We start from the raw sequence: 22,557 nt of genomic DNA, 5'->3' as shown, positions 1-22,557 counted from the left end.
TGATCAAGTATGACAAGAACTTGATTTTGGACAAGGTCAATTACAAAATACAGTTATTATTAAACATATCATATGATGCATAAAAAAACAAACTGTGCAAATTAAATATACATAACAATAGCTGCCTTAATTAGATGACTCAATATTCAGGCCATTATAGCAGCCTTAATTAGATGACCCAATATTCAGGTCATTATAGCAGCCTTAATTAGATGACCCAATATTCAGGTCATTATAGCAGCCTTGATTAGATGACTCAATATTCAGGTCATTATAGCAGCCTTAGTGAGATGACTTGATGTTCAGGTCATTAGAGCAGCCTTAATTAGATGACTCAATATTCAGGCCATTATAGCAGCCTTAATTTGATGACTCAATAGTTAGGCTATTATAGCAGCCTTTATTAGATGACTCAATATTCAAGTCATTAGAGGAGCCTTAATTAGACCATTATTTTGAGACATTTTAGAACTTAGACTCAGATATTTTGGGTAGACATCCCAAACTTAGTTGGCATATTTAAGTAGATTTGTAGGCCATCACAGCAATTTTTCAGTTGTTAGCTTTACTATTCATAGATCAGAAGGCATTATGGGATGGCCTGTCATCTGATGTCTATCTTTCCATCAGTTAGCAGAAGTTTGTTATCACTACTCCACCTAAACTACTTGGAAAAGTGCCAGAAAACTCTACACAGCTATTCATCTCAAGGTCTAGTTGGTTGTCAATGAACAATAATTCTACTCAGACATCCAATACGATGATTATGGCAATCATGTTAAAATCTTGCTGTTACTTCTCATCTTTAATGGATGGTCATATTGACATATTTTCACCAAAAGACTTGTTATGATTTCAAGTGGAAAATAGTGCCACTCAGAATTCCAATATTACTGACACATTGGCCATCATGAGATTCGTGTTAATGCTACTCATCCTGAATGGATGGTCGTGTAAGCATGGGGTTCTGACTCAAAGACTTCTTATGATATATTATTGGTTCTAAATGAATATGGTGGGTGCTGATCTGATGTCCATTATAGCCACAATCTTAACATTTTTATTGTCACTACATTTTGATGGAGAGTTATATTGACAAGGGGGTTTGCACTAGAAGACTTCTTATGATGGTCTACTTTGTCCTCAATTACAATGATGCCAATGTTCAACCTTTTATGCCAATTCAGTGGCCACAAGAACAGGCATCTTGAAAATATTGTTATCACTACTCCTTCTGTTTGGAAAGTCACTGAAAGACATTGTGCCTGTATGAAAATGACCCTAATCTGACCTCCCTATGACCACTTTTCTGACCATTTTAAAATCTTGTCACTGCTACTACTCCTGAATGGATGGTCATGTTAAGATGAGGATTGGGTTAAAAGACTTCTTAGTTCTAGTTAGTCACAAATGAAAAGATGTTGATCTGATCACAGCCAAATCTTGTCACTGCTACTCCTCTTAGATGGATGGTCAGATTGACATGTTCCCCCCCTCCCCAAATAAAAAGACTTCTTGTGATATGTGGTTGTACATTAATGAAGATGCTGCTGATTTGATATCCAGTATGGCCACCATGACAGCCGTCTTGAAAATCTTATTGCTGTTTTCTGACATAAAGTTATTTTGTCATAGGGATTTTCACTAGGAAACTTCTGACAGTATCCAGTTGGTTCTTAATTAAAATGGTGCCAATCTTACCCCAGATATGGCTGCCATGGTGCCAATTTAAAAATCTTGTTATTGGTATTCCACTTAGATGGATGGTAATATAGATATGCTCAGAGGGAGTGAATTAGTGTACCAAGGTCTATTATCAGTAGATACAGTTCTACTGCACTATCCCTGCATCTAGTAAAGAGATAGAAAGACAGACAATAGAAATGATATAATAGAAGAGACCAGCACCCAAAGCCCAGTAAGACATGTACGGAAACCAAATGAGGTTTTCAAGTTTACAGTTGATTGTCATGCATTAAAAAAGTTACAAAACCACTGAGCTTCCCTATACCTTGGCTTGATGATATTGCTGATGAAATTTTACAGTCAAAAACGCAGCTATATTCAAGTCTCGATTTTGGCCCATACCTCTCTCTAGCTTTGCAAAAGTAAAACTGGGTTTAAAACTTACGAAAAGGTATTTCAGTTCAGTCAGCTTCCATATGGGTTGTCAAACAATCCTCTAGCCTTTTTTATGGTCGTGACAGAAATTTTGTGAGATTTAAACTTGATATTTAGTCTATATTGATGATCTTCTGGTATTTAGTCTGGTATTTGAGTTTTCTCAAATGTTAGCGGCATCTGAATTTTGTGTTTGGCAGACTGCAGAAGGCCAGTATGAACCTCAACCCTTCAAATGCAATATTTCTGTGTCTTAAGGAAAATACTCTGGCCATCTCTTTTCTTGAGAAGGCATTATTGTAGATCAGGATCAGGAAAATAAATAAAGGCTGTGTCTGAGTTTCCCCCAGCCTAAATCAAAGCTTGATGTGAGATGATTTTTAGGCCTATGTCGTTACTCTGACAGGTTCATCAAGGGGTTTGCTTGCGTTACATCACCTATAAATGGTTCCCACAAAAAGAGGCCAAATATGTCTGGACTGAAGAATGTAATAAATCCTTTAAGACTTTTAAGGATTGTTTGACCACAGCCCCCATTTTATGTTACCAAATTTTGAGAAAGAATTTATCCTGTACTTAGATGCAAACATTCTTGGTATTGGCTGTAAATTAGGACAGAAGAATGAAGAAAATAGATAAGCTGTTGTAGTTTATGGAGGAAGAGCTTTAAGAAAGGCTGAAAAGAAATGGGCAATTACTAACCTAGAAGGTTGAACATTGGCAGAAGTTCGATTATTCCATGTGTACCTATCTTTCAAAGTTTTTGTGGTCTCCACTGATCATGCTGCTTTTAAAACAACACAGCCAACCAAAATTAAGGCAGGTTACATGTTGAGATGAGCTTTATTTTGGCAAAAATATAATTTTAGAAAATTCTAGAGATAGGGAAAGCTCAGTTCAAATGCTGATAGGTTGTCATGAAGGAAAAATAAATCTGGTTCATGATATGGTGATTACACACTAGTATTGATACTATTCTTGGAATTGTCTGTCTCCAAATTGTCCTTTCTTTGAATTGTCTGTCTCCAAATTGTCCATTCCCAGAAATGTCCTTTGAATTGTCTGCCTCCAGATTGTCCTTTCTTTGAATTGTCTGTCTCCAAATTGTCCTTTCTTAGAATTGTCTGTCTCCAAAGTGTCCATTCCCTGAAATGTCCTTCTTGGAATTGTTTGTCTCCAAATTGTCCCTTCCCTGAAATGTCCTTTGAATTGTCTGTCTCCAAATTGTCCTTTTTTAATTGTCTGTCTCCAAACAGGAAAAGGACAAAACAATATTAATCTCCAGAAAATGATATAAATACTAAGTGTGTGAACATATTCTGGGAAAGGGTGTTCATTTCTGCCAAGTTCATGGTACAGGGATCGTCCTGGGCTTCGCCAATGTCGCAAATTGCGATTTTTTTTCCTTATTGGCGACAAAATTATCCCATCTGGCGATTTTTTTGGCGACAGACTTTTTGGTTATTTAATTTGTACATACAATCATGGATTTGGACTGGATAAATTAAAAGGGAGAATGAAAGGAAGCCACAAACTTGACTAAACAATGCATTGGAATCAATCTGTTACACAAACGATCCTTTGTTCGTATTGACAACCCCATTTTTACATTGCATTGTTACATCATAATCTGCTTATGCTGACATCTGGGCTGAGTACTGTATGCTGTGATACAGTCAATCATGCTACCGAACTATTCCTACAACTGACCGACTTCTGAAGACGCGAATAGAACATATACAATTAATTGAATGACTAATCCTTCTGTTTTTTCTTTGTTTTTTTTTACATATACCAATACAATAGTTTTGCTGAACCTTCATAGAAAACTGATAACCTTTGAAGTACCGCCTATTGCATATAAATACAAAGCAAATGGAAAAAATCTCAATCACAATTATATCTGTCGCCAGTGCAGCATTTTACTCATTGATCTTTTCCTTTTGCCATCAATCCATGTTATGGCTGCAGAGACTTAAACTCCGCAACAAGAAATAGCAAAAAAAAAAAAAAAACAAACAGTTTTGCATACTTAATAATAATTATTTCTTTCTCAAAATACAGGAGTGATAGAATCCCTAAATTAGGTGTGAATTTATGCTTATATACACGGTCCAATATTGCCAGGTGTTGACTCATGTAAGTTTCATTCATGGGAATGGAGATCCTAGTTTGCTTGTCGAGAAAATTTATACAGCATTCAGTGATCATTCTTGGGATTTAGGAAGCAATTCACTTCAAGCTTTGTGAAGTTAGCCATGGGGGTGGGGGTGGGGGGGGTGGGGGCTGCCGAGAGGCTACTGGTGTTACCTGTCAGCACTGTAGACTGTGAACGTGGATTCAGTAAGATGAACCTCATAAAAACTGACATCAGAAATAAACTCTGCTTCTCATCTCTCGACAATTGAATGAGAATTAGCATGTACAGATGTGAAAAGTTAGACTTTGAAACTGCATTCAACAAGTTGGCAGCCCTAAAATCGCGACGGATCTTCATATAACACTTTGTAACATTTTGTTAATGCTTATTGTAATTAGAGTATTAACTAACCCATCTTTTGTAATTTTCATTGCCTGTTACATTAATAGACTAAAATTAACACTTCAAAAAATGTACACTACTTGTTCTGGCGACACTTTTTGAAAATTGGCGACAAAATATTGAGGTTGGCGATTTTTTTGGCGACAGCTTTTTAAAAGCCAGGACCATCCCTGATGGTATGATGGTAAAATGGGATAGGCTAGATTGTTGTTGTTGTGATAATCTGCGGATTGAGAAGATTGACAAAAAATATGAAAGCAAATGTGGCACATGAAGTGTTCATTGGACCTGACGAGACAAATTTAAGTTATAAGTTCTTTGTAATTTCTCTGTCATGTAAGGTCTACTTTGCTTGCTCTATGGTGCACACTGGAATCTAAAATCATGCTTACATTTCTAAATCTTAAACTGTGTAACAGAAAGAAAGTGAAACCGTATTGAAATTTAAGAGGAACTTGCATCAGTGTGTATTAAATCCCAGGTAGTTCAAAATTTCCCATCACTGTAGTCCATTATAGAACGTTCTGAATGAATTCCAATAGTTTTGACTGTCTTGATGTATAACTATGAGTTAGTCCAGAATGTCTTTGATGAATTCTTAATAATGCCAAAGTAGTGTTTTAGTCCAGAAATTCACTTTGTATTGCCAATGAATAGTTAAAAATAATTTCTCTCGAATTATATCTGAGCACAACTAACTATAAGTGATTCCACAGAATTGTCGTAAAGCAAGAATGAAAATTTTGTTTATCTAACCTCTTTGTATACAGACCATCACCTAACAATGGATTTGTAAACAAGGTCTGGTCTTCAGCTTAAATTCAAGTAAAGAACTTGACAAAAATCAGGTAGGCACAACCCTCAGCTTTTCAAAAGTTGGGTGCACTAAATAAATTAAGTATATATAAAACATGTGTATATAGGGTTCATAGTGGTAATCAGCGAAACAAATAAGAAGGAAGTTGGACAAAATTTTTGATGGACTGATTAATGAAGGACACAATGAGTGATGATGTTATTCTAATATTGATGCAAATAGAGTTGTCCTATCCACCATCATCATATCATTATATTCATGTTGGCAAGAAACTGAGATTATCTGTTGTTTTACAAATGCTGATGTCTGTATAATGAAGTACAAAATGAAATCAAGATCGTTGGTTGCTCCTATACAGCACTTCCAAGGAACAAGTGTGTTATAATTTGCTTCCAAAAAACAAAAAAAAATTCCTACTACATTTAAGAGCTTCTAATACACATAATTAATTTTGTACAATACAAGTCTGTACTACAGCTGAAATGATATGAAATTTATGGATCGAACTTAAATGAATGAGGGGGGATTCTCATATGACCAAAAGGATTTTAGTGTGAGAAAAAGTTAAAGATGCTTTGTGAGGTTAGATTGCGCAGGAGGAATAGACATTACAGTGACCATTATCCAGTTTCAGATTAACAGCATGTTTGGAAGAGTCATTTAAAAAACATGTCAACATCAGATATATAGGAAAAGATAAATGTTGTAGGAAATCGATGACAGTTTTAGGAATGGGGTCATATTCTTCTAAAATCATGGAACAGCATCATTTAGTGGTCTTCATATTCTGTATGAAGTGGGCATTTGGTATGTATATATGTATGTACGTATGTATGTTGATAGAGAATAAAAAAGAGAGATGGAATAAGTGAAATAAGTGTTATGTAAATTTGATTTAATTTGTATTTGATTTAATTTAATTGTCTGTAAGTTTAATTTTTTTATTGCATGTTAAAGTAATGTAAATTTGTTTACTGGAATTTGATGTTTTCCAAGATTTGTTTGACCTGATTGTTTTGTCATAAACACCAAATTTTGTATCTGAAAGCTGACCTAGTTCCTGACCTTGATTGAGAATCAAGTAAACAGCATTTTTTAAATTCATTCTTAATGTGTGAATGATAACATTGAAATCGAGACTGACTGGGACTGCGTGAATTTAGACATAAATAGCTTCTACGATGTTCTACGAATTCTGGAGGGTTGACCCTCATCCGGGAATCTGTTTTGCATCTCAAGTTACTGTATAACCTTTGTCTATAGAAAAAATTAGTCAGTTGGGGCGTTTAAACACTTGACATTTGTGGTGTTCATTATGTCGTGACCAGTTTGGAGTTACATTTTAATTTTTATTCAAATTATTCAGATTCTAAAAGATTAATTTGTTTTCTTGGAAATATTTTAGTGCTCATTATGTATTCATGGTGTTGGTTAATTTGAACCATTTACACATTTTTACATCTGTTCACATGTTTTATTTATTTTGATCAGATAAAGTGGTAAATTACGACAAGTTGGAACTCACATTGAAATACTTTCCAGATTGAAAGAACGACATTTTCACCATGGGAAGGTCCACTTTTAAGGTTTGGTTATCATTTGAAACTCGTATTGATAATTGCACCCTGTCAGAAGTAACTGCACATCCATAACTTCAATAAAAATGTTGTGTTGATTTTACCACTCGGCTGAAATATATTTATTCTTTTTTAATACCAGTTCATTACTTCAGAGAATGATAATTTGCATGGATGGTTACAATCTCTGTGGAAGTTTACACTCCCTGTTTTCACAATAATACCAACTTGACAAGAAGGAAATATTGTTTTCACATATTAATTCATGCTGAATAATTATTAAGTGCTGTCTGCATAATCAATGATTGTGTATTTGTAACACCTGTATTGATATTAAGTCTGGTAATTTTCATTTGTTTTGAGCTTATAACCAAGAATTCATATTTAAAACCTTCTTTGCCTCCATTTATTTCAGTTTCCAGGTCTATGGGGAAGCATTCATGGGGAAGAAAGCAACAAGTTCACCAATGCACTTGGAGAAAGTGTTTCAGTATCTATCAAGCTTACAAGAGAGGAGACAAGCTCTCTCCTAGGTGAGAATTGTTTTTATGTTTTGTGATCTGGTCTCAATCTAGAGTCAGATAAATGGGAAAAGCGACTTCATCCTCCATGTAAAAGGGAGGAGTGACTTCTCCCTCCATGTAAAAGGGAGGAGTGACTACACCCTCCATGTAAAAGGGAGGAGTGACTACACCCTCCATGTAAAAGGGAGGAGTGACTTCTCCCTCCATGTAAAAGGGAGGAGTGACTACACCCTCCATGTTAAAGGGAGGAGTGACTACACCCACTATGTAAAAGGGAGGAGTGACTACATCCTCCATGTAAAAGGGAGGAGTGACTTCTCCCTCCATGTAAAAGGGAGGAGTGACTACACCCACCATGTAAAAGGGAGGAGTGACTACACCCTCTGTGTAAAAGGGAGGAGTGACTTCTCCCTCCATGTAAAAGGGAGGAGTGACTACACCCACCATGTAAAAGGGAGGAGTGACTTTTCCCTCCATATAAAAAGGAGAGAAGTGAAAGAGTCTGGGAATCATAATAAATTGGAGCAGAAATTCTGCATTATAAATTTTATGGACAAAAAGTTTAAATGGATACAATTTTGAAAGGAAATTTTAATGTGATGCATGTCAAGAGAGAATTACTTGGGCATTGATATGGTAGACTAGTACATGGAGTATTGTTTTTTTTCCTAGTAAGGACAGTGCTAATGTATTAGGCATGGCGTCAGTCGTTGAAACTGTAAATAGTTGAAAAAATGGAAAAAGCACATATAATTGATGATGAAAACTATAGACTGACAAGGATCAGACTGATGATATCAGGAATCACGTCTTTGATCATCTAAATGCTGATACATGACAAAATTCCTCTGTACAATAACAGGATTTCCAATCTGGAATTATGGTTCAACACTGGCTCCACATTGATGATTTCAATAGCTTCCAGTTTTTTCTTCTTAGGCTATTATTCTCTCTACCAAGTACTTGGATGTTATCCCAAGAGTAAATATGTCCTGATTCTTTGCAGTGTTCGCTAACTGCTGTAAGGGATTCTCTGATGGCGTATACGTGTTCTTTAACTCCTGTTTCAAGGCTTCTAGCACTCTCTTCATTTAGTCTTTTAAGAACAGAGAAGTGAAAAATGGCCATAGGAAAAAGGAGAAAGATGTATAACCTTCCCTTTGCTGCCTGCTCAACATAAGTCAACCCCTTCTTTTTAGGGCCACAAAATGCCAATTTCTCTTTGACCCTGCTGTAAAGTAGTTTGTATTTTGCAGATCAGATCCATCTGAAGGGGTGACTCTTCATCAGTGAGTCACATTTGAACAATAAAATAAACAAGCCTAGATAGATATATAAAAAAATGACACAACCAGTGTAAAACATAACTATATTATTGAGTTGAATATTATACAGATAAATTGACAACTTACAATTTGTCTTAATTAAATCCATAAAGCTTGACTTCTATATTCATTTATATAATAAATCCATGAATTGAATTATAGGTCACATGCTGGTATAAAAACAGTTCACAATGATCCAATTTACAATATTGCATAATACGTTAATTGCATGAATCTTAAAAAAACCAAAACAATGACAGTTAAGTATTTTTTTTTTTAAATTCACAGTATTCTATAAATTTCAGTAATATCATCTGGTACAAAGTTGAAGAATTGATCCTCATTGTCTGATAAAGTTCTATAATCTTACATCATCATCTAGTAAATTGCCATGGTATAGTCATTGTAAATATTATCAGATGGCTTTACTATCATATGCAGTTGCTTATGTAGAGACTGAGCTTAGCCTTTGTAAGTAAAACTTTGATAATAGAGACTGTGAAATCTATTAAAGGTTGCAACTGAACAAATGTCAATTGTGTGGCAAGATCATAGGGAGTTCAAATAACCACCCTCATTTGCTAGTCACTGAGCAAGTATTTTTAAAGTTGTGGCTTGATCAAAGGGTTGTCATATGGGAAAACAAAGAGGGTGCTTCCTTTGTAAGCTTAATGGTATCTAGGTGAAACATTCACTGGAAGATGCAGAACTTCTTGGCACTGAACAAGTACATGTGTTAAATTTGCATCTTGATTAAACGAATTTATTTCGCTTGAAATCAAGTGAGTGCTTCTTTACAAATGAAAACCATTATCAAATAAATAAACACAGTACAACAATACATACCATATATGCAATTCTGAATGGGAATTGTTGTTGTTATTGTTGTCGTAGGGTTTAACACCATTTTTCAGCACACAATAGACTATACATGGCGGCCAGTATTATTGGTGGAGGAAGAACCTGGGAAAACCCCGGAGAGAACCACTGACCCACAAGAAGCTACTGGCAAGCTTTCTCACATACCCACATTGGCCGAATCCGAGACTCAAGCCCATGGAAACAGAGGTGAGATGGCAGTGATCCATAACGGAGAGTGCTTTAGACCACTCTGGGCCCCCAGAATGGGAATAATGGTATCGAAATGTAAAATTATTTGACTTTATGGTATTTTTGTGTACTGCAAACATCTAGAGTTTCCAACATTACTCAAAGATTGTGGATTTTTTTTATGTCTTTCTTATACAAAGACCCCTAAAGATTGATGTATAAGCGAGTATGTATGGTATATCTATTATATTCATGTTGTAGGTTGCAGGCCTTTTGTCTCTTTTGTTGATGCTATATGTTATGTTCATCATGGGCTTGTGTCTGTTGAAAGAGACTAAATATTGACAGACAAGTTTTGTAGATATTGAATGACCTTTGACCCTAATGAATATAATTATATTGTACTTTTCTTACATCCAGCAAACAAACTACTACAACCCTAACCGCTGATGAGAAAAACATTCTTGCCTTTTGATGACACCTTTGAGTGATACTTCTAGTGAGACTGGAGTTTGATGAGTAAAACCAAGATAAAAAATTGTTTATATTTCGATTCACATACTATACCTTTATCAAAACAATGCCTTTATCATGAAAGAAAAGTTTAATTAGCATGCACTGGGTGGTGACTTGATACACTCCATAACCACTTAAAGAAATGAGAACCATTATTTTGTTTGGATACACTGGCCCTGGCAAGCAGGTGACACTAATATACATGATTTTTATAAAAAATTTGATAAGGAATAATTAGAATGTCCATTGAGGTCAAGTGATTGCTATATAAAAGTGATCATTGTGATAGGTTTTGATGAATTTTCTTTCCAAAATGGATTTATTGGGTCTCTTTAGTCACATTATTTTACCTGTGTAAATTGATATTGTTTATGGTATTGATTTACCAGCCATATAGCAGGTATTCAGGCATCTGGATTTGGAGGAATGAAAATATATATTTTCCTCACTGAACCCTAAATATTACTTCATCCAGGTGTGCACAGGTGCATTGGAAGATGTAATAAGATTGTAAAAGGGTATCCATTACAGACAAGGTTCTTATAATCCAAAATAGAATGGTATCCATTCCAGACAAGGTTCTTACAATCCAAATAACTGATGCCTGCCTTCATCATAAGCACATTCCTGGATTTTTTCTTCAGAAATAATGCAAATTGCATTTTCATTCACAAAAACTTATGAATCAATTCATATACTCAGTAAGATTTTGTTAACATTAATTTAACACAAAAAATAGATGTACTTGTCATGGTCTACAAGATCCTTATCTTTTTGGACTTTGAAATATTACTCTTCTTTACATCTTTTCTTTGGACTTTGAAAATTTCTGTGCTTTACGTCTTTTCCATTTTGTATACACTCATCTGAGTTTCAGTATTTCTTACCCCACCACCACCACCACCAATCCATTATTCTTATATCTGCAAGAATAGGTTGGCAGGTGACAGTACAATGTTTGTTATCTATATTTCCATATCTCTCCTACAGCTACAGTCCTGAATGATGATAAAACAGCAGCAGATTTACTGTCAGCTGTAGTTCACTCCCCTGTCCACATCAGTCAGCATCTAAACTCAAACCTCCTGGATCTGGACCTCGCTGTGGAGGATATAGGGGTCTGGATTGACCCAATAGGTAATTTTATTGTCACTCCAATTTTTCTGTATTGTGCATACAAGAAGCCAGAAGCTTGTTATCATGCCTATTTGCATTTGTTTAAGGGTATTTGGTTACCAATAGATGAATGGATGACTAGCTATTAAAATTGATTCCTGAATTCAGGATGAATAAGTATATGTATTAGTGTTTCACAGCACATCAGTACAATAATGGCTATATGATGCCAGTTAGAAATAATGTTCTGAAAATGTTAAAATAAAGAAATACTTTAGGAAGATACAAACTGAAACTTGTATGATACAGTTGGAACATTTTAAAATACATTGTCAATTAATGTGTTAGGTGATGAAAGGAGGTTGTTGAAGAATGGACAAGTAATGGGGAGCAGCAGAGAGGGTCAACAGACCTTTTGGACACTCATTGATGGTCACACCCTCCCTGCTGCTGTTTCTTTAACCAAAGATTTTATCAAGACCTATACAGTATCGTGACTGAGGATCATGTGCTCAGGGCCAGGGCATGCCAAATTATATCAGTGGATTTTGACTGTGGTCATCCAACCTGGAGAAGGATGGGCTCTGCCAGACTATATCTTGCCGGTGACACACCACATGAAGACAACTAACAATTCTTCCATACCAGATCGTTCACAGCCCAGGTCAACAATGACCATGCCTTCCGCTGCACACCCAGACAGAGGTGACAAGTATGATATTGGTGCCCCCACTACCTACATCCATGGGAGAGACAACATTATCATCGGTACATGGAACGTTAGAACACTGAGGGCTGTGGGAAAGTTGAAAGAACTTATACATGAGTTGGAGAGGTACAACTGGAACATTATTAGTCTGTACAAAGTGCACTGGAAAAACTTTGGTGAAGTAACAACAGATGAAGGGAATAAGCTCTAGTTCATGGCGTTGGATTTCTTGTCCACAAGGGCACTGTGAACAGCATTATGGGTTGCTGCCCAGTCTCAAGCAGGCTCATTACCATCCGCCTGAGGGCGACTCCCTTCAGTATTACAATCATACAGGCCTATGCACCCACATCTAAGTATGATGACAACAAACTGGAGAATTTTTACAACCAACTGCAAAATGTCATTGACAACTCACCCAAGAAAGACATTCTGTTTATACAAGGAGACTGGAATGCAGAGGTGGGAGTTGATTCACAGACAAACTGGCAACACACCTGTGGACCCTTCTGCAATGCAGAAATAAATGAAAGAGGACTCAGGCTCATGGAGTTTGCTGCCTACAACAATCATGTGCTAGCCAACACGTGCGTCCTTCACAAAGCATCTAAAAGATGGACCTGGCACAGTCCAGATGGACAACATCACAACCAGATTGAGTGACACATCTTGGTGAAAAAATAATTCTGCATGGTGTACAATACAGATATATGGATTGAATATCAAACACCAGATCAGTCTTGTAAGATTACATTAGTATTTAATAACTATTTGTAGATTAAACAAAATGTGCTATTTTCTGTTTCTTTTCCTTTAGACTCTACAGCTCAGTACATTCAGGGTCAAGTTGGAAAAATGAATCCTGATGGACTGGTCAGTGAGGGTCTGCAGTGTGTCTGTGTCTTGATTGGGGTCTATAACAAGAAGACAGGACTGCCAGTGTTGGGAGTTATCAACCAGCCCTTTTATAAATACAGGGTGACAGATGACAGGTGAGTCCTCTATAGACATGTGTATCATTTGCAGCTCAGTGCATTATCATCACTAATACACACATGTGAAAAGTGCACAAGTCCTAAGACAAGAAGGATGATATTCCAAATGATAGAAGTTGATTTAAGTTATCAGACTGTGACCTTGTTTTATTGTTCTAGACCTAAATATTCACCTTGGACTGGGGACTAGCACCAGGAATTGGAGGATCGACACCCCCCACCGAATGTCCACTTAGAGGCATAAAAGTGAGACTTGTACAGGAAATGACATTGCAGTTGCTAGCCTTAGTGAATTTCTATTTCATCATTCATTGAGTCTGTCCAGTAAAATTTTGGATTTGATCGAAGGTTGGTTTCCCTCCCATTTGGCATAAGTTGTTCCATATGTCCGAGCATCACTGCAAGTCAAAGCACATAGGGTACACTACAAGCCTTGATGGTCTTTTGTATCAGTCAGCTATAGAGGTGTTCTACAGATGTTATGCACTTCTGAGAGAGTGGCAGGTGTAAGGTGCAGTTGTTTACATTTTCAACATCTACAATGTTGGTATACCTCTCTATGTTATTTTCATGTACTGTGGTTAAAATTTCTTTGGATATTGTACCTGTGGAAATTGTACATGATCTAAGCAAACAGTTAACTAAAATGATTGCACCCATGTTAAAAAAATGGCCTAAATTAGTCTAAAGTACACTGTCTTTCGCAGTTATTAAAATAAGGAAAGGAATTTTGCCATAATAGATGAGACCAACTTCAGAAAGTGCAATGAATCAAGTACCAAATGTATAAAATGTAAAATAAAACTTATGGGCTCCTTTTTCGCAATTTATCCCTGAAGTCCAGGAAGTGCAAATGACCAGCAGAGCAGCACTTTTTTGAAAGTGCACATCTGATGTAAGGCCAAGCTGTATACTCTATAACCAATATTACACCCATCAATCATAATCAGAATAAAGGGAATTTAAAGTTCTTTTGAACAATACATAAGATATACAAATTCCTTTTTTTTTACATAGCCAGTTAGAAAAACCAGGGAAAAAAATTTCTTTAAAAATTTAACCATATGCATAATACAAAACTGTAGTTCTAAGCTTGATGTGAACCAGTCATCCAGCCAGGCTTGAATTTATGTTATTCTAATAAACAAATTGGCAATCTGTGTGTTGTCCTTTTCCATGATGGATGCTTCAGCTGATCAATATATTGTGGAAATTTTGCACAAGAAGATACTACTTGACAGCTGGTGAGAGAGTTCACAAACCGAGCCACTTGGTTTTATTCCAGCCTTTTTCTAGTGCCCAAACACAAAGACAGCAGGAAGCTGAGGTTGGTCATAGATCTCAGCAGACGTAACAAGCATATAGCCTTACCAAGTTTTAAATAGAAACAGCATGGTCAGTCAGACTTACTGTCAAAAGGGAAGGTTTGCAACCAGTCTAAATCTAACTGATACATATTTTAAAGCCTATCCACATGGCTTCATGCAAACCTTTTGTTAGACATTCAGTTAGCTCTCCCATTTGGTCCCAACATCAGCCCAGGGATGAAGATCATCACCTGCATTATGAACCACAACATCAATAACTGCAGTGTTCTATGACTACATCTTTCAAAACTACACAGTAAGATCATCTTTGATGAAGGACAAAACAGTCTTCTTCCCCTCAGCTGGGCTTTCTCACCCCATCCAAGTATTGTGTCCTAGTTTGTTTGGATTTTTTTATACCAATCTCAGCCTCATTTGTCTCCTTTCAATATGAGTATCAATCTCCAACAGGAAGTGGATTTCAGTCAGAGTGTTGTGCAACTCCTTGGCTTGCCCAATGATTTTGATTCTTCTTAGCTAGAATGAGTGATTGCCTTTTGATACAGGAATTGATGCCAAGCACCATGAAAACGTAAGCTGCTGCTTTCATGTGTGCAGGATAGCATGGTTTCTACAGACAGAGGCCTTGCAATCCACATACAAGCATTATGGAAGTTTTCTACCTTAAAGCAAGTTGAAGGAGTGTTATGTGAGCCGGGCATTACATAAAATGAAGCTAATACAACACTCGCAGGTTGTTGGGTTTATTATTCATCAGGAAAACATGCAAGATGAAAAGAAAAACCTACGACAAAGCAAAACCAATACTTATATATACAATACTGAAACAGAACAAAGTATACTATATATACAATACTAAAACAGACCAGAACAAATACAATACACAACCTGCATGCTGGTATTTTCAATATATCAACACGATAACACATATAGATGTTACAATTCTCTTGAATTGCAATTGCCACCTTAGGCCTGTACAAAATAAGTAAGATGTTGTTCATCCTGAGTCGATAGGACGAGTGTCTAGGACTTATATTAGGTGACAGGTGCTCGCTGTTATCGTCCCCTTCATGCACTGATCCCTCACTCACTTGCGCACTCACTCATGACAAACGTGCACCTGGGTCACAGGTATCGTGTGTGAAAATATTCTATTTACCTTCATAAGTGGTAGGTCATCTTACTTGAGTAAATTTTCCACCACTGGTTGTGAGATCTGTTTTTTTCTGATGTCCTGTTTAATATGCTTCAGACATGCAGGTTCAGCAACTCTGGTTTAGATAAAACACCAGCCATTGTGGCTGTTTGAGCTGATATAGGAATTTTAGATTTTTCTGGAGATTTCTGTTGTATGGTTGATGAGATCATTGAAGGGATTGGACCTAATTAATATTGGTTTGTCAGCTGTCTTTGACACAAGCACCTGCTTTCATGAAAAGGTTTTGCACAAAAAGTTGAATTTTTAATTCCGTATTAAACTGATATTGTATCCTGAAGATCACTGTCTGGAAACAGTTATTCAAGATGACAGTTTGGGGACATAATACAAAATAATTTTTAATAATAAATAACAATATGGTCAGTATTCAGAAATAACTTTTTCTATTTGATAGTAATTTGCATGATTGCGGTTCAGCTTCACTATTCTGTCATTCAGTATAAGACAGGAAACTTCAAGCTTTATTTTGTCTTTTGTTCAATTGCGGCACTTAATTTCAAAAGTATAATCAATGAAGTAAATATCCTTATCGACGATTAAATCGGGTTTTATCTTCAATATACATGATGCTGACAATGCAACGTCAGGGAAGCAAAATGGTGGCACAAATTGTGTGTGCATTGCATTGTGGGTATTTGCATACACAATAGTGATATCTGTGAAAATAATCAATAGCTTATTTACACAAAACACAGACAGTATTGTGTTAATGGAAGCTTTGTTAGGGTGATACATGATGTTTAACTAATTTAGCACAAAAACGGGCTTCATTCCCCTTGATTTGTTCTGAATGCTGGATCTTTTGTTGAGGGTGTATGCATATTTTAGCTTTGGTCTTCCAACGTTGTAGTAGGTCCTCTCTTGTACTTTGAATGGACAATTTCTTAAATTAGGTTTAAGAAAAATCCCATCACACTTGAAGACTAGAAGCTTAGTTAAGTGATGTTGTTAAAATGTGAATTTTAAGTTTTCATTCAGTTCTACTCCGAGGTATGCATGGTGCTTTGCAACATTGAGAACTTAGTCTTAAATTGTGTAGGTAAATTTCAGTGGTGTAAGTAAACTTCAGTGCTATAGGTAAACTTCAATGGTGTAGGTAAATTTCAGTGGTATAGGTAAACTTCAATGGTGTAGGTAAATTTCAATTGTATCGGTAAACTTCAGTGGTATAGGTAAACTTCAATGGTGTAAGTAAATTTCAATGGTGTAAGTAAACTTAAATGGTGTACGTAAATTTGAATGGTGTAAGTAAACTTCAATGGTGTAAGTAAACTTCAGTGGTGTAGGTAAAATTTCAATGGTGTAGGTAAACTTCAGTGGTGTAGGTAAACTTCAGTAGTATAGGTAAACTTCTTGGATACTTTACTTGAGATCCACATTAGATCACATTTCTTGATGTTGTACTCCATCTGTCCTGTGTGACATCATTTGACCAATGTATTGAAATCTATCTGCTGAAGCATGTCATTCCAGTAGTTGTTGATATGCTGGTACACTGTGCAGTCATCCCAGTAGTTGTTGATATGCTGGTATACTATGCAGTCATCCCAGTAGTTGTTTATATGCTGGTACACTATGTATTCATCCCAGTAGTTGTTGATCTGCTGGTACACTATGCAGTCATCACAGTAGTTGTTGATCTGCTGGTATACTATGCAGTCATCCCAGTAGTTGTTGATATGCTGGTACACTGCAGTCATCACAGTAGTTGTTGATCTGCTGGTACACTATGCAGTCATCACAGTAGTTGTTGATATGCTGGTACACTGCAGTCATCACAGTAGTTGTTGATATGCTGGTACACTATGCAGTCATCACAGTAGTTGTTGATATGCTGGTACACTGCAGTCATCACAGTAGTTGTTGATATGCTTGTACACTATGCAGTCATCACAGTAGTTGTTGATCTGCTGGTACACTATGCAGTCATCACAGTAGTTGTTGATATGCTGGTACACTGCAATCATCACAGTAGTTGTTGATCTACTGGTTCACTATACAGTCATCAGCAAAGAGGCAGGCAATCGCTTATACATCATGAGAAGTGTAATTGAATGTAGATTACAAATAGAATTGGGCAACACTATGAGATACCTACACCTCAGCATGTTGAAGCCTATTTCTTGGCAGCACTATGACATCTACACCTCAGCATGTTAAAGCCTGTTTCGTGGCAGCAATTTGACATCTACAGCTCAGCATGTTAAAGCCTATTTCTTGGCAGCACTATGACATCTACACCTCAGCATGTTAAAGCCTGTTTCTTGGCAGCAATTTGACATCTACACCTCAGCATGTTAAAGCCTATTTCTTGGCAGCACTATGACATACCTACACCTCAGCATGTTAAAGCCTGTTTCTTGGCAGCAATTTGACATCTACATCTCAGCATGTTATAGCCTGTTTCTTGGCAGCAATTTGACATGTACACCTCAGCATGTTAAAGCCTATTTCTTGGCAGCACTATGACATCTACACCTCAGCATGTTAAAGCCTATTTCTTGGCAGCACTATGACATACCTACACCTCGGCATGTTAAAGCCTATTTCTTGGCAGCACTATGACATCTACACCTCAGCATGTTAAAGCCTATTTCTTGGCAGCACTATGCAGACATGATTTTTCTCCATTTTAAAGCAGAATTCTGCTTTTCACTTCCCTTGAATCTGATTTTTTTAATTATATATAGTCCATTTTTTATCAGCTCCGATCTGGTTTTTAAAAAACGGTCTGTTCGGTCCCATTTTGAAATGACCCTTGTAACATATTCCATATATTAGTTAGCCCATAAGGAGTATTCTGATTGGTCAAAAGTTTAAATTCATCTATTGAATCTTTGTATAATGGAAACTGATGGTACTGGAAAGAAGAAACATGCTTGGAAAAAATGGCATCCCGAGTTGCTGAGAGAGACCATGACACGAGAAGTTTAAAAAAAGGTTTAAAAAACGTATGGAAATGGGAATGGCTGGAGTGAAAAGTTGATGAAAATTTAGATGGTCAGTTTATAAGAAAACTGTTGGAAGAGTTTGAAACAGCACTGACAAATGAAGCTGCATATGGATAAATTGAAGCTCAGAAGCATCTGGAAAAGGTGCAGTTAAATCCTATAAGAAGAAAGAGTTTTTGCATGAGAGAAAAGATGTTGCTCTCTGTCAGAATATTCGCACTGCATGTTGCCAATACAAGCACCAGCTTGAAAGGGAAAAAGCTCTAATTGAGAAGGAAAAGAAATGTTGCACATTGAGCCAAAAAAGGAAAGCTAAAGAAATCTTTGCCAAAGCCGCAAAAAGAGCTCTACTGGCAAATCAGCAGGTTGTGTCCAATGGAGAAAAAGACAAGTGAATGTATGGGATTATTTGTAAATAGTTGATGTATTTGGGTGTTTATTTTACAGATTTGTTATGAAAAGAGAGAAGTACAATATATTTGCAGCCAAAATTGAGAAATTATTGTGACTCAGTTATGATGTGAACACTTCAGCATCAATAGTATTGGTAAACAAATTCATGTGACAATAAATATTGTGAAATTATTCAAGTCAAGTTGAAAATGTTTGGTAAGTTTGTTAACTTTTCAAATGATTATTTTGTTATATATTTTGATCATAAGTTGCACCAGGAGCAGATTTTTATGATTGTAAAATGCATCTTTGGCCGGTGGCCTTTGGCCCCCAGGACCCCTGGATCAGGGGGCTCTGCCCCTCAAGACCCTGTTGGGGGATGACCCCCAAACCCACCTTTCAAATTTGCAGCTTTTTTTGTGGAATACCAAAATCATATCTGACTATGGCATATTTACTTAGATTTTTAAAGCCTATTTCTTGGCAGCACTTGAATTTATATAGGTCAACAACCACTCAAAATGTTTCTCTTTTACTTTGCCAAATATACTCTAAATGTGTGCAGTTTTTACTTTGCTAGAAACACTCAAAATGTGTTATTATTTACTTTGCTCGAAATAATCAAAATTTGTTATATTTCTTTGCCAGATATATTCAAAATGTTTTTTCTTACTTTGCCAGAAATAATCAAAATCTGTGTTATTTTTACTTTGCCAGAAATACTCATGCTCCACTACACACTACGAAGTTTAATGTTGCCAATGGCATTCACAGTAGTAAAGACAGGAGCAAGCTTTACCATATGCAAAGATTTATTAACATATCCAATGAAGTTTGCTATTAGCACAGTGACTAGAAGGTTGATTGGCTATCAGGTACCACGGTAATGGGGGTAAAATGCCCTGCCTTCTTACACTAATTTAATATTCCCCTCTCTTTTCTTTAGATGGACTGGTTACATTACATGGGGTGTCCACCAGGATGATGTTAACGTAACCTCATTTTCTCAGGAGTACCACAAATCAGACAAGAAGAAACCTATTCTGCTGATGAGCAGTAGTGAGTCTTCAGAAATGAAGGACATTTTCATCCAGGACTTTGATGTTCAGTTCGTAACAGGAGCAGGGTATAAACTTCTGTGTGTTTCTCAAGGTCTTGCAGATGCCTATGTTCTGACCAAAAACAGTATTTTCAAGTGGGACTGTTGTGGGCCACATGCTGTGTTGCAAGCGTCAGATGGAGGGATTGTCAAATATGATGGTATTCTAGAATGCCTAATGCAGAATGGTTCACTAACAGAGATGAAAACTGTGGAAACCTTTCATAAAACATCCCAGATAAAGTACTATGAACCAGACTGCCCAGAGCTAACTGGAGCACAGAAATGGTGTAATGATGGTGGTATTATTGCCTATAGGTCCATAGAAGTCTTGCATAAGATTGCACTTGCTCTCAAAAAAATATCCATAGTGACTTCCTAAAGGCTATTTTCTACCATTAAATTATCTCATTTTTGGTGATTTTGTGGTAACCACAAACCAAGAATTTAAAGTCACAAGGAGCCTCATCCTTCTTCAGAAACACTCAAAATCCATTTCCCAATTGACAAATTTAAGCACTAGTGGAAATTTTATTTTTCACAAAGCCACGAAAATGTATACTATGCTGGTGATAGAAAATATCTTATCAGGAATGATAGCCTAAGAACAAGTTATAGTAACTTAAATTAAGAAACATGTATCTAATAATAAATATTGCTCATGCGGTGAAATTGAGAATGCAAAACACTTTCTTCTAGACTGTTTCAAATATTCAAATCTTAGAGATCAAATTCTACACACTCCCTATCACTCTTACAATTGAAGTATTATACAGCAACCTAATGTTAACTGTTGAAAACAGCACATAAATATTTTTAGCTGTGCAATATTATATTAGGACAACTAAAAGATTTACTTAATAGACTGAACTTGCAACATTTTAATTGCAATTAATTATTTCTTATTCATTGTTATGTGTATGCATATTTTTTGAATAACCATTTGTACCATCATCAAGATCCTTCATGTTATATTTTCTTCTTGTTACAGTTGGGGAGACAGTACTAATAAGCTTATGCATTCTACTGAATCCCCCACATAATGTTTGTAATTGCATTTGACAAAGCTTCTCAAATAAATATGGTTTCAACTAAAATGTATACTCACAAATGTCAGTGAATGCACAATATTTCATCATTTTTTATCATAAAAATAACATGTATAGAGTATTAGCCACATTTTAAAAAAAGTTTTGTTTTATTACACTTTTTGGTCCTCTGATTCTTTTTTGACTAAATTCTGTTTATAAAAATTGTTTTTGCAGCACGTTTTATTGTCTTGTTAAACAAAAAAACTTCATTGTCTCCTTCTTTAATCTTTAAATTATAGATTTGCTATGCCAGTCTGCATTTGGTATTCATCATAATTCTTGTTTGGTGCTTTATGGCACAGTGTCACGGTTAGGTTAATTAGTGCCGATGCAGTTGGAGTAAAGTGCCTTGTCCAAGGACACACCACAGTAGCTGACCCAGGCTGGTCTGATGGTCATCAGTCTGGCAGATTTACATGTTTACCATTGAGCCACCCCAGATCAATTCCTCATAATGATGGTATTCATTTTCATGAACATAAATCTGGAATGCTAATTGAAGTACTAAGTGTATAATAAAGTCACAAGTTGATTTAGTCTTCATCAAAAAGTCATTGTACCATACTTAAGTATCACTGTTACCTAGCAACACTATCCATGCTGATCACAGCCCTTACAAACATTTTAATGATTCCATGCATATTTGACTTTCCATCACTGGATTTGAAAGCAGCCACATTTTTGTCATTAATAGCTGCTCTGAAAGTGCAAATTGATAAAATGTTCTTGATACATTTGACAAATCTTGCCACTGTAAATACAAATGCAAATATGATAAAGTGTTCCTGATGAATGTGACAAGTATTAACATTGTAACCAAATATGATAAAATGTTCTTGTTACATGTGACATGTATTAATACTGTAACCAAGCACAAAGGTGGTAAAATGTTCCTGATGTATTAACACTCTAACCAAATACAAATGTGGTAAAATTGTCCTGATACAAGTATTAACACTCTAACCTAATACAAATGTGGTAAAATGTTCCTGATGTATTAACACTCTAACCTAATACAGATGTGGTAAAATGTTCCTAATCCAAGCATTAACACTGTAACCAAATACAAATGTGGTAAAATGTTCATGTTGCATATGACAAGCCTTACAACTGTAACCAAAGAAAGTTTGGATGATTTAAGTATTTCAAGAATCATTAAGTTACTATATGTACAATGATGTGCA

The 22,557-nt window shown here is 36.1% G+C and overlaps 1 protein-coding gene across 4 annotated transcripts in view; it reads left to right on the top strand.

Moving 5' to 3' along the window:
* Window positions 1-22,354, top strand: part of LOC149776611 (inositol polyphosphate 1-phosphatase-like) — a 28,234-nt gene extending 5,880 nt beyond the window's left edge. For 2 of the 4 annotated variants that reach the window (XM_089941109.1, XM_089941111.1), the window contains exons 3-6: window positions 7,473-7,590; window positions 11,463-11,609; window positions 13,115-13,289; window positions 20,130-22,353. In XM_089941109.1, the coding sequence (XP_089797235.1) occupies window positions 7,473-7,590; window positions 11,463-11,609; window positions 13,115-13,289; window positions 20,130-20,664 (975 nt within the window). In that variant the 3' untranslated portion in view covers window positions 20,665-22,353. Of the gene's footprint in view, window positions 1-6,388; window positions 7,067-7,472; window positions 7,591-11,462; window positions 11,610-13,114; window positions 13,290-20,129 lie in introns of those variants that run through there. The other 2 variants (XM_089941112.1, XM_089941110.1) reach the window with 2 other exon arrangements.
* The last annotated feature ends 203 nt before the right edge of the window (window positions 22,355-22,557 follow it).

Source organism: Sinohyriopsis cumingii, chromosome 18 (genome assembly GCF_028554795.1).
Source record: "Sinohyriopsis cumingii isolate HCF-2022 chromosome 18, ASM2855479v2, whole genome shotgun sequence".
Lineage (NCBI taxonomy): Eukaryota > Metazoa > Mollusca > Bivalvia > Unionida > Unionidae > Sinohyriopsis > Sinohyriopsis cumingii.
This window is presented reverse-complemented; position numbering and strand designations above follow the sequence as displayed.